General features: G+C 42.8%; 1 protein-coding gene across 1 annotated transcript in view; it reads left to right on the forward strand.

Moving 5' to 3' along the window:
- Nucleotides 1–12,400, forward strand: part of NUP88 (nucleoporin 88) — a 155,212-nt gene extending 142,812 nt beyond the window's left edge. The window contains exons 15-17 of the mRNA XM_075336385.1: nt 597–723; nt 807–925; nt 11,700–12,400. Coding sequence (XP_075192500.1) covers nt 597–723; nt 807–925; nt 11,700–11,763 — 310 coding nt within the window. The 3' untranslated portion in view covers nt 11,764–12,400. The remainder of the gene's footprint in view (nt 1–596; nt 724–806; nt 926–11,699) is intronic.
- Nucleotides 12,401–13,970: the final 1,570 nt, after the last annotated feature.

A 13,970-nucleotide genomic window follows, 5' to 3' on the forward strand; every position in this document is an offset into this window, starting at 1 on the left:
ATACTTGCCAAAGGTGGTGCTACTAAGTACTAACCTTGCAGGGTGCCCAAACGTTTACATCGGCCCATTTTCCTTTTTTGATTTTTAAAATGTAAAAGATTAAAATAACTTTTTTCTTTTATGCCTAAAATACAAAGTATATTTGTCCTCTTTAACTTTATGCTTTTTTAGAGGTCATTTCATCTTTAACTTTCTTCACTATTCACAAGAACAGTAATTTTGACCAGGAGGGCACAAACTTTTACTTGCAACTGTAGATGTTTAATTTTGTTCTCTGCGTGAATAGGTATATACTATGAATTCACTTGTGTGTCCAATCAATGTCTCCAGAAGAGGCATCCTGGGCTCAGCGGCCAATCTCACGATCTTTGAGAGTGACCAAGAACTAGGGTTGCGGAATGTGGGAGTGAAAATTATATTATGGGATGTTTTTTGACTTGACTTTTTTTAAAGGGATCTAATTCCTCCTGTCATATTTTAGATTCTGAAGGGGTAAGTTTTGTTTTTTTTAGACCTGACTGTGTGAATACTTTTCAGCTTGTAATTGAATAGCCTTTTTCTGATGAGCAATCTTCTCTTGGAAATGTTTTGTGAAGGCTAAAAGCTGTGCTGCACAGCTTCAACACTCGGCATCCAGTTTTGACCGAGAGCGAACGAGATATGAAGAAAGAGCTACTTACAACACATGAACACCTCCATCATCTGGATAATGCTATAAAACAGGTACGTGTGTCACATTACCCAGGCAAGACAAGAATCTAAGTTCCTTCACAACTGCAGGATTTTTGTCTCTTCTTTGTTCATAGGTCAGGATGAAAATGGAATATCAAGAGCGAAACATGGAAAAAGTAAAAAGTCCAAGAAAGTCTAATCTAACGCTTAGTGACAGCCAGCAAAAGAATATCCAAACTGTGTTAAAAGAACAGTAAGTACCAGCTGAGGAACATATTCTGTAGGTTCAGCAAACACTGGCTAAGCCTAGGGTCACACAACGATTTTTCTTTTCACTTGTCATCCATGTGCAATTCTAATTTTCTAATTTTACAGCAGCAATTAATCATTTACAGCACCATTTACAGTTTTTTGTTACAGAATTGCAATGTATCCTTAAAAATCGGTGCCATACTGTGAAATCCATTTTTTCCTCTCGCACCCATAGACTTGATGGTGGGAGTCTCATCCAATTTCCAGAGGAAAATCACGCATGCTGCAATTTTTTTTTTTTTTTCTTTCTTTGGGCTGTTAAATCTAGGCTCTTCAGCGGCAGGTTTGGGTTCAGATTACATGGCCAGCATATGTCTTTAACAGCCAGCTAGGCTGCTCCAGCGGCTGTTAACCATTTAAATGCGGTTGTCAATCTCTGACAGCAGTATTTAGTAACGCGACTGCCGGTGCTCAATGCACACCAGCTCTGTAATTGCATTTAAACTGGTTACTGTAGCAAACCAAAGCCTTCTGAAGCCCCACCCATTACTGCCATCTTGGTCCTCCGCTATATAAGGGACCTCCTTTTCCCAGTTAAAGTAAAGGAATTAAAAAGTCCGGTCTATCAAGATACCAAATATATTACTACTCAAAAAAGCCCTTTAAAGAGCTTCATCAATGGTAACATGTTATGCATCTTGGAAAATGACGAACACATTTTAAACTTATTGTCAACAATTAAAGCTTGATTTTGCTATAATTACAGTGACCTGCAATTATGTTAACAGGCCATTTTTACTGCTTAATGAACACCATAAAAGCAAAATCCAAAAAACAGTGGCAGAATTTCATAATTTTTTTTTTTTTTTATTTTTTACATCGTAGAATTTTCCTTTCATGTTTGGAATGGCACCTTTCATTTTACCATTACTGGTCCTGCAGCAAAAAAAAACCCAAAACAAACAAGCCCTTATACAGCTATGTTGACCAAAATATGCAAAAATCACCTGGATACAAGATGGGCATTTTAGGCTAAATATATATATCTTTATTAAACACAGAAAAATAAACACTTCCAGGCAATCAAGTAGGCACGAACACAGTACCAAGTACAGCTGAGTCAGGTCGGGGATCACCCCTTCCGCCTCACCAAAAATATGCCTACATAACACTCAACTATAATCAATAAATCGCCATGTTATGAAATCTCTCTACAATTTTACATTATAAAACCATCAATGATGATCTCCCTATGATCCCTGACCCGCAATCCCAAATTTAAGTCAGACCTTCAAGACACTGTGTTAACCACTGTTGGAATCCTACCGACTCCTTAATAAAAAAATATCCAGGTATGCCAGATCGCAAACCATTTGGAGTCAAATTTCTCGTCGAACACCCCGATTTCCTCCTGTCGCTGGAGTGTGTTAACCGCTTCCACCCAATCAATCCTCTTCAAAACATAGGTGGTTTTCCAGAGCCTAGGGATGAGCTGACGCACTGCAATCAAAAAGAACGGCAGTAGGTTCTTAACAGTGGACACTGACCCCGAAAACCTGGACAGAAGGGCCAACTTCGGGGAGGGCCTTGTCCGGAACGAGAGCAAGTAGTTATATAGCTGAACTATCATTCCAGAGGGGTCTAATGCCTGGGCAGCACCACCATAAATGCAGAAGATGGGCATTTTAGGAGTTGCTTTGTAGTGTTGGAAGTCAGACCACTGTTTAAACAGACTTTCCACTTTGATTTTGTGCACACTGACTGTTTGTTTATCAGCTGTCTGTCTCTTCAGTAGGTCACAGACTGTACGAGGGGATGCTATGTCTTACTTTACCCCAGAAAGAAATGAGATAGGATGATGAAACTTTACACTTATTCCACATACTCTCCACGGATGTTAACACACTTCTTACATCGGTATTCCAAGTTCTTTAAGCCTAGCAAAAAGGATTTCGGTTGTGCCTCAAACCAGGCATCTGTAGCAGCCATGGCAAAAAATGGTGTGAAATGTGGTACCTTTGAGGTGTTTCTTTAGGTTTGGAAATAGATGATAGTTGGGGGGAGCTAGATCTGGTCAACCAACTGGAAGCCCAGCTCTACCAGTTTTTCCGTGGTTGCTTGTGAAGTGTGAGCGGAGGTGTTGTCTTGCAGGAATAAGATTCCTTTGGACAGCTTGCCGTGCCCTTTGGCCTTCAGAGCTGCCTTCAATTGGTCCAAAAGTTCAGTGTAATACCTTGCATTGATGGTGGAACAATTTTGAAGGTAGTCCACTTGAAGCACGCCCTCCTTATCCCAGAACACAGACGCCATCACCTTAGTGGCTGATTTTTGCACCCTGAACTTTTTTGGACGAGGAGAACCACTGTGCCTCCACTCTTGACTGCTCCTTATTTTCAGGGTCATACAAATAAATCCAGGTCTCATCCATAGTAACCAGTCGATCTAGGACGTTCTTCATGTCCAAATGTTCATGAATAATGACAAATGATTGCTCTCTGTGAGAGAAACAAAATTATAATTTTGTAGTTGTGATTAGAGTTGAGCGCGGTTCGTAGTTCGAGGTTCTCCAGTTCTAGGCTCGAGTGATTTTGGGGCCTGTTCTAGATCGAACTAGAACTCGAGCTTTTTGCAAAAGCTCGATAGTTCTAGAAACGTTCGAGAACGGTTCTAGCAGCAAAAAAACAGCTAATTCCTAGCTGGCTTTCCGCTGTAATAGTGTAAGTCACTCTGTGACTCACACTATTATGACATTTCAGTGTATAGTGTGCGTGAACAGCGCCTTCAGATCACTGCTGTATGTATCAGGGCTGTGGAGTCGGAGTCGTGGAGTCGGAGTCGGAGCTCATTTTGGTGGAGTCGGAGTCGGAGTCGGTATAAAATGCACCGACTCCGACTCCTAAAATATATAATAAATTGGGGACAGGAGTGCAATGCAGAATGTGCTGAATATTTTACTAAATAATAACATTTAGTATAATGCTTATATTTAAGTGAAAAATTTATTGTAGTGCAATGTGAACATCAGACATTTAATAATTTTTATGATACAATAATCAAGATATTTGGATAGAACATAAAATATTTATTGGAATACAACTTTAGAACACAAAGAACTAATAAATTGTAAATATGTAATATATATATATATATATATACAGTGTATATACACACACAAGATATATATGTAATCTACTGTATATTACATAGTGTATTACATATTTACAATTTATTACAGTTTGTGTTCTAAAGTTGTATTCCAATAAATATATTTTATGTTCTATCCAAATATCTTGATTATTGTATCATAAAAATTATTAAATGTCTGATGTTCACATACACATATTCATGTACTACAATAAATTTTTCACCTAACTATAAGCAATATATGTAGGAGTCTGAGTCGGAGCCGGAGTCTGAGTCGGAGCCGGAGTCGGAGTCGGTGCAAGAGAATTTGAGGAGTCGGAGTCGGAGTCGGAGTCGAAGGTTTGGCTTACCGACTCCACAGCCCTGGTATGTATAATGGCGATCGCCATTTTTTTTTTCCTTGTCTTCCTTCCCTAAGTGCGCGCGTCTTGTGGGGCGGGCCAGCATGTCAGCCAATCCCAGACACACACACACAGCTAAGTGGACTTTTAGCCAGAGAAGCAACGGCATGTGTGATAGGATGTCCATGTCACATGTCCCTGCATTATAAAACCGGACATTTTCCTCCAGGACGCCATTATCTCTTCTGCGTCCTTGGTGTCAGACATCACTGGCGCAGCTCCGTCCTGAGTCCTATCGCTGATACAGCTGTATGCGCTCCATACACAGCGCTGGACAGCATAGGGATAGCACTTTCCATCAGTCCTTTTAAGGGCTCGTACCGGCAGGGTCAGAGCCATAGGTGACAGGTCCTGAAAACAGCGACAGCGTCTGTGTAGCAAAGGTCAGGGATTTCCTCCCTGCATTTCCCTATTAGGAGGGAATAGAAAGGCAGGCTTCCATTCCTCTACCCAGAGACCCACAATCCTGGCACTGTACCCTCCTGTCCTCTGCACACTCCAACTCATTATAACTAAGCCATTATACTAGCAAACACTCAGTGTACCTAGTGGCATCCTAAACGTGGCTATTGGACTTTGCTATAGTCCCACTAGTGCAAAGACATTTGCAGCACGTCTGCCTGCATTGCACACTCCAACTCATTATAACTAAGCCATTATACTAGCAAACACTCAGTGTACCTAGTGGCATCCTAAACGTGGCTATTGGACTTTGCTATAGTCCCACTAGTGCAAAGACATTTGCAGCACCTCTACCTGCATTGCACACTCCAACTCATTATAACTAAGCCATTATACTAGCAAACACTCAGTGTACCTAGTGGCATCCTAACGTGGCTATTGGACTGTTGTCTAGTCCCACTAGTGCAAAGACATTTGCAGCACCTCTACCTGCATTGCACACTCCAACTCATTATAACTAAGCCATTATACTAGCAAACACTCAGTGTACCTAGTGGCATCCTAAACGTGGCTATTGGACTTTGCTATAGTCCCACTAGTGCAAAGACATTTGCAGCACCTCTACCTGCATTGCACACTCCAACTCATTATAACTAAGCCATTATACTAGCAATTGATGCTGCCAGTTTAAGGGCCGTAGTTGCATTGTCAGGGATATTTATTCTTTATTATTCTGCTGTTAATAAAGCTAGACCACCGCTGCAATCTACACCACCTCTCAATTTTTACTACCACATTTTAAGTGCACAATCTTGTCGCAATCAACATGAGTGGCAAAATGACAGATGCTGGTGGAAAGGGGAAGAGGCGTGGTGGAAAAGGAAAAAAAGGTTTTGTCCGTGGGGAAGGTGGCAAAGCTCCATTATCATCTGCTGAAGATAGACCATCTACCAGCAAAAGTAAGATGTCTACTACTTACCGTGGACAATCCGATGTGCTCCCTTTTTTACGGACACGAACAACAGGAACAAAGGTAGATGATGGCCAAAAAAGAAAAATGCTTGAATGGATCTCAAGTGGTCCAACAAGTGCCCTCTCAGCCACTTCAAGTACCGCATCCAAAAAACACCAGTCCTCTGAGTTGTCATCCCAATCAAACTTGCTTTCTCCCAGCTCTGAAGTCTCCATCAGCCCTGCACAGTATGGTGGAACTGAGATGGCTGAGTCTGCAGAGCTGTTCAGTCACACAATAGCCTGGGAATCAGAGGTCTGCTCCCAAGCTACAGTGAGTACAGAACAGGAAATGGTCTGCAGTGATGCCCAGAACCTTTGTGACTCTGATTCAGGCCGTGAGGACCAAGTTTCTGAGCATAATGTTGACCCTTTGTCACAAACTGTAACACCTGTGGTTATAGACAATGAGGAACATACTGATGAAGATGAGACGCAGATACCCGATTGGGATGACAACTTAAATATTCGGTCAAGGCAAGAAGAGGCTCGGTCTGAGGGGGAGGGAAGTGCAAACACAACAATTGATGATTAAGTTCTAGATCCCACCTACTGTCAACCCCCAGTCAGGCACTCGAGGAGGTCAACAGAGGCGGTGGAGGAGGATGCAACCGACGACGAAGTTACCTTGCGCCTTCCTGGACAGAGTCGGAGCACTGGTAGCACGTCTACAACTGCATCCTCAGCCACCACTCTGCCTATGAGCATTATTCGGGGTGGATCAACAGGTCACATGGCCTCTAAGCCTTGCCTAGCCTGGTCCTTTTTTGACATAGAAAAAGATCGCCCAAATTATGTGATCTGTAAACTTTGTCATGGTTCTCTTAGTAGAGGTCAAAACCTCAGCAGTTTGACAACTTCTTCCATGAATCGTCACCTGAATAAATATCATAGGTCCCGGTGGGAAGCTCACTGTGCTGCAATGCGGCCTAGCGGAGCGAACCATCCACGGCCTGCCCCTTCCAGTGCATCCGCGCGCTCTTCATCTTCTAGGACTGTGGGGACAGCTGTCACACCTGTTTTTCCACGCACAACTTCCACCACTGTAACCGCAACAGGCAGTTTGCTTGGTAGGTCGTCAGTTGGTTTGGAAGGGGAAACAAGTGAGTGTGTACAGCTCTCTCAGACATCGATAGCACCAACGTTGGATGAAGGCAACATCATGTCTCCGCCTGCACTTTCCTCACAAACCTGCATTTTTCCAGGGACACCCTACTCAACACCGTCTACACACAGCAGCCAGATCTCTGTCCCTCAGATGTGGTCAAATAAAAGGCCACTTCCTGCGACCCATGACAAAGCTAAGAGGTTGACTCTATCCCTCTGTAAGCTCTTGGCTACCGAAATGCTGCCTTTCCGCCTAGTGGACACACAGGATTTTAGAGACCTTATGTCTGTCGCTGTGCCCCAGTACCAGATGCCTAGTCGCCACTACTTCTCTAAGAAAGGTGTGCCCGCGCTACACCAGCATGTCGCACACAACATCACCGCTTCCTTGAGAAACTCTGTGTGTGAACGGGTGCATTTCACCACCGATACTTGGACCAGTAAGCATGGACAGGGACGTTACATGTCGCTGACTGGGCACTGGGTAACTATGGTGATAGATGGTGAAGGGTCTGCTGCACAAGTCTTGCCGTCCCCACGACTTGTATGTCAATCCTCTGTCTGTCCAAGTTCCGCCACTGCTTCTGCCTCCTCCACCTCATCTGGGTCCTCCACCTCCGCCCCAAGCCTGCCTGGTCAGGCCACCAGCATTCTCACTGCGCAGAAGGAATCACGCACCCCTCATTACTATGCTGGCAGCAGAGCGCAACGGCATCAGGCGGTCTTTAGCTTGACATGTCTTGGGAATAAGAGTCACACAGCTGAGGAGTTGTGGTCAGCTCTGCGGTCCGAGTTTAATAAATGGTTGTCTCCACTCAACCTGCAGCCTGGTAAGGCCGTGTGCGACAATGCTGCAAACCTGGGTGCGGCCCTTCGCCTGGGCAAGGTGACACATGTACCTTGTATGGCTCACGTGTTGAACCTTGTCGTCCAGCAATTTTTAACACACTATCCCGGCCTAGATGGCCTTCTGAACAGGGCACGAAAACTGTCTGCTCACTTCCGCCGTTCAAGCGCCGTAGCTGAGCGACTTGCATCGCTCCAGAAGTCTTTCGGCCTGCCGGTTCATCGCCTGAAATGCGATGTGGCGACACGCTGGAATTCAACTCTCCACATGTTACAGCGACTGTGGCAGCACCGCCGAGCCCTGGTGCAATACGTCATGACGTATAGCCTGGGCCAACGAGATGCAGAGGTGGGGCAGATCACCCTGATGGAGTGGTCTCAGATCAAGGACCTATGCACCCTTCTGCGCAGTTTCGACATGGCGACGAATATGTTTAGCGCTGACAATGCCATTATCAGCATGACGATTCCAGTCATTTACATGCTGGAGCACACGCTAAACACTATTCGGAGTCAGGGGGTGGGACAACAGGAAGGGGAGGAACTACAGGAGGATTCAAATGCGCAAGGGACAACAACATCACCAAGGTCCAGACGTTCATCATCACCAACGCAGCAGGCATGGGACCATGGGAGACAGGGATCAACAAGGGCGCATAGTAGCAGGCGAAATGTTGAGGAAGGTGCAGGAGAACATGAAGAAATGGAGGACGAACTGTCCATGGACATGGAAGACTCAGCGGATGAGGGAGACCTTGGTCAAATTTCAGTTGAAAGAGGTTGGGGGGAGATGTCAGAGGAAGAAAGAACGGGTAGCACCTCTATGCCACAAACACAGCGTGGACTTGGTCTGCATGGCTGCGCAAGACACATGAGTGCCTTCTTGTTGCACTACCTCCAACATGACACTCGTATTGTCAAAATTAGAAGTGATGATGACTACTGGATTGCCACACTATTAGATCCCAGGTACAAGTCCAAATTTTGTGACATAATTCCAGCCATAGAAAGGGACGCACGTATGCAGGAGTATCAGCAGAAGCTGTTACTCGATCTTAGCTTGGCTTTTCCACCAAACAACCGTGCAGGTGCAGGGAGGGAATCTCCCAGTTGTAACTTGCCAAACATGGGACGGTCTCGTCATCTTCAACAGTCTACCCGTACCAGTAGGACCGTATCTGGTGCTGGTAACAGCAATTTTATGGAATCTTTTCATAATTTTTTTAGACCCTCTTTTGCAAGGCCACCAGAGACAACAAGTCTGACACATAGTCAACGGCTGGAGAGGATGATACAGGAGTATCTCCAAATGAACATCGATGCCATGACTTTGCAAATGGAGCCTTGCTCCTTTTGGGCTTCAAATCTAGAAAAATGGCCAGAGCTCTCCAGTTACGCCTTGGAGATTTTGTCGTGTCCAGCTGCCAGCGTTGTCTCTGAACGTGTCTTCAGTGCTGCTGGGTGTGTGCTGACAGATAAGCGCACGCGTCTGTCCAGTGACAATGTGGACAGACTGACGTTCATCAAAATGAACAAGTCATGGATCCAGAAGGAATTTACTACCCCTGTGTCATCCTGGGGAGAGTAAATGCTTGTGGATTTGGAATGTGCTTGATGCAAATCAAAACATCCTGTTTGCAACTAGGGCACAAGTGCTGCCACTGATGGGGTGTCTGTGTGGGGCACAATTTTTGGAACAAAAGGGAGACTCCGCTTGGAGTCACCCTTGCTTGCTGTGTTTTTAAAAGAAGCCAAGATGAACAGAGCTGGGATCAGGAAAGACTTTGCTACCTACCCTGGTGTCATCCTGGGGACGGTTAATTAGGCCGTATTTTTGAATGTGCTTGATGCATATCTAGCTGTGAAGTGCACAACTAGGGCACAAGTGCTGCCACTGAATGGGTGGGTGTGTGTGGGGCACAATTTTTGGAAAAAAAGGGAGACTCCGCTTGGAGTCACCTTGCGGTGTTTTACATGATTTTAGAAGGGCGTGCCATATCTATATCTGTGTCTCCTCTTTTTCCTTGTCCTGCTCTTTTGTTTTCGCATGAGTATATGTCCTTGTCACTTTCCCATGTGTTTGTGTTGTGTTGTGAGTTGTTTGTCACCTTTAGGACACCTTTGAGGGTGTTTTCTAGGTGTTTTTATGTGTTTGTGATTGCCTGCCATTGTTTCCTATGCAGTTCGAGTTCGGTTCGTCGAACGTTCGACGAGCCGAACTCGAACGGGACTTCCGTTCGGCGAGCCGACCTCGAGCCGAACCGGGACCGGTTCGCTCATCTCTAGTTGTGATACCTTTTAATGGCTGGCTAAAATAAAATAACAAGATGTTACAAAGCAAGCTTTCGAGACTTCTCAGGTCTCTTCCTCAGGCATAGTATGACAAAATATCTGAAAAGACACCAATATATACACAAACAGAGCAGAGGCATGGCATAATAAAAAGACATTTAAATAAACAAACACGTATAATGGATAATGACACAAACACGTTCATGGGAAAATCCCCATGATGTCTGCTATTGCTTTAGCTGAAATTCATCGATTCTCCAGTATGAGGATGTGTACAGCATCGACTATCTCCGGAACAACAACCACTCTGTCGTTCAGGACGTTCCTCATCATTGGTGCCGAAGTGGCCCGTTTTTCATTTGGCAACCCAGTTCTTAACTGTGGAATATGAAGGGCATTGATCTATGTCTGAGACCTATCACCATGAATATTTTATGCAGACTTTCCTTGCAGAAACAAGAATTTTATCACTCCTCTGCTCTCAGTTGCTGTGAATATCGCATTAGACTCTGCCATTTTGTTTTCCCACGTGCGTAGAACACTGTTGCCATAAGCAACACACAAAACTTTGAAAACCTATATTAAACACACAAGGCTTTCGTGTGATGTAACATTCATTACCATAGAAACAAAAAAGATCACAAAGACTTATCAGCAGCCCCTCGTACCTTCAAGAAGAATGAACATGTTACAACTTTTTATTACTTCAATGTTTTCGAACACTGAAGCGGTTAAAAGAAATTACGCGAGTCAGAACAGTTTGTCTATTCTGTTCATGATGTTCATTTTGATCATTGTTTTTCTTCTTTTTTTTTGTAGTACTTTTTCAGGCAAAATCCACCTCAAAAAGATGTTTTTTTGCACATGGCTGAGAAGGGTTTTCCAATAGATATTAACTAAAGCTCATGTGGCTCAGAGCTGTGTGATTTAAAATAAAACAAACAAGTTCTCTCTTCCCTGAGGTGGCCAGAGAACGGCTGCTGAGTAGAGATGAGCGCTCCTGTTGAAGTTCCGTTCGACGGGTTCAGACGGACTTTAGATGAAGTTTGGTTTGGGACCCGGACTTGACTTGAACCCCAATGGAAGTCCCTAATTGGGCAATTTGGGGCTCTGTCCACATGCAGCCAGCCATAAACAGGTCATTTCAGTGAGCGGCCTCTTTCCATATTTTTTTTTTTTTTTGTGTAGTCTGTGTTCAGTACTAACATTGAACACCAAACCTTGGGTTTGCTCATCTCTATTGCTGACTTCTCCATTCTGTCATTAGATTCTTGATTTATTTCTTTCCCATACATCTGAATAGCTTGCGACCATCTGTCCATATGCTGAATACAAATCCTATTGAGATATATGTTGCAGACTTAGTCGCACCAATATCTACCACATGTGAATATACTCTAAGATATACTAATTCAAGATGGGTGCAGAATGAATGCTGCAATATATTTACCAGTGGGTTTATATGTACAGACTATTAGCGGTTAAGTTGTACTCACAGCTACACGGATTATTCTAGTATTTTAGTTTTCTTTGTACTGTACTTACTGTGTTTTTTTTGTTTATTTTTCATAGGTACGAACATATTCAAAAAATGGTGAAACAAATAAATGCTATCAAAAACCATGTGACCTTTTAGCGCCAGAGGATTTCCATATGTATTTAATCACGAGGCTCTCCTTTTTTTATTGAGAAAGTGGCAATAAGAAAATATATGGACTGCAAGTTTATGAATTTCTGGATCCATTATTGTACATATTATGCTTAGTTATTGAATTATCTCCATTTTTTTTAACACATTGGTTCCAGGTGAAAGAAGAATTTTGTATAAAAACTGGGAATGTTTTGGTTTTTTTCCTTTCTCTCCAAGCCTTTCTAATATGGAACTTTAGTTATTGGCTAAAGTGAACAAGTGCTTTGTCTAATACATATGCTGAGTATTACCACATGTGGTTCTGCGTTTAGTAGTAGTCAAGCCCTTGGAAGAGTATGCCCAAAGTACTAGTGATTATTATATTACATTAAGGTCTTGCTCTATTAGTGTATGGATGTTTTAAAAATGTGTGATGTCAATTTTATTAATAGTGGCCTTCAACTTCTAGTACTCCATCTGTAACCACTATGGAGTACCATGTTGTAATAGCAGAACTGTTACAAACTCGCCATTTATATTTATGTTCTCACATTTCATACTTGTAAATCTGTAGAAAGCTCCTTTTTAAGTTATACAAATATCCTGGAAAATAGTAGGAAACTAAAAGAGCTTTTGGCCTATAGATTGAGTTTTATCTACTTTTTTGGTTCATTCAATAGTGGTTCATGTACTAGCTGTTCTCCCTAGCATTATCCAACACACTTTATTTTTGAAGTGTAAGGGAACCAGTCAGCTGATTCTTGCTTCCTTACCATGGGCAGCATGAATCACAGACTGGCTGTATTTTATAGCTGTATATATGTAACTTTGAAAACTGCAGCGTTTTCAGAGAAAATATACTGTAATATGGTGGGCATCACTAGGTGATTAGAATGACTAGTCATAGAGGTATATCCCCTCCAGATTCTCCAGAAAAAAGAGCGATATCTGAGAAATGTTACAGGAGATTCATACAGGTAACCAACGTTCCTAGTCTGACCCTTACCAAATTATTGTACTATACAGCTTTGTTGAAATCGTGGCCAAAATGAGATGTAATTGTGTGACATTAAAAAAAACAAACAAAAAACATTGTGGCTATGCAGCCCACTTGTAAAAGTGCACATGGGCCTCTGGTACAGTTACATTTTATAGTTTTTTAAAACTGTGTAGTAGCTTTAGAATACATATTTATATAAATCATGTAGATATATTCTGAAGGACACAATCAGTAGCAGTGGCTTAACTAGAGTCCAATGAGCTTCAAGATAAAAGTTGGACTTTGGCCTCCCACTACCATCATGTTGCTCAGCTGCGTAAACCCAGACGGTGAAAGTCTCCTTAGACCCGCCTCCCCATGGGGTAAATTTAAAATAAAAAAAGCCATAGGATAACTTTCGAAGTACGGTGCCGCACTTTTGAGGCATAGATTAGGGACCCACTCAGAGGTTCTCCGTAATGTGGCAGTGGGCTTCATACAGTCTGATCAGAATGTTAATCCAAGAACCTCATGTTCAGGTATTTAAGTTTTGCCTTAAAGTATGATTTTGGGATGTGCGATTCATGTCTTTCTTCCAGGTGTGCTAACTTTCAAAGTAGCACTTCAAAATAATGGCATCGTATAATTGCTCATTAACATGTTATTTGGTAAAGTTCAATAACTCAAGACCAATATTACCACATACAAGAGCCAAATAATGCTGCCACACTATGACCATGTTACCAACCCATAGTGTCTGAATACCATCACTAGTGATGAGTGAGCACTGCCAAGCTCAGGTGCTCTGTACTCGTAAGAAGCATTTTGACACTCGGACGGGCTCGAGTTGTATACAGAGTATAATGGAAGTCAATGGAGGACTTGAACATTCTTTTCTGAAGATTTTCCAGAAAAATGTTTGCGTTCCCCATTGACTTACATTATACTCCTTACACAACTTGAGCCCGTCCGAGCATCAAAATGCTTCTTAAGAGCACTCTCATCCTTAATTACCACTATTCTGTTACTTGGCAAAACCACTCTACCAAGACTATTTCCAATAATACCTAAAAGTGACAAATCTGACCATATAATAACACTATACTCATACAAGCCACAGTGCTCTCACTGATATTACTCCCATACAATGACTGAATAATGACACAAAGCAAGGGGGAATGGAACAACCAAACAAGGTAGCAATAAAGTGTCTTTATTGAACGTAATTAAAACA

The sequence above is a fragment of the Anomaloglossus baeobatrachus genome, chromosome 2 (assembly GCF_048569485.1).
Source record: "Anomaloglossus baeobatrachus isolate aAnoBae1 chromosome 2, aAnoBae1.hap1, whole genome shotgun sequence".
Taxonomy (NCBI): domain Eukaryota; kingdom Metazoa; phylum Chordata; class Amphibia; order Anura; family Aromobatidae; genus Anomaloglossus; species Anomaloglossus baeobatrachus.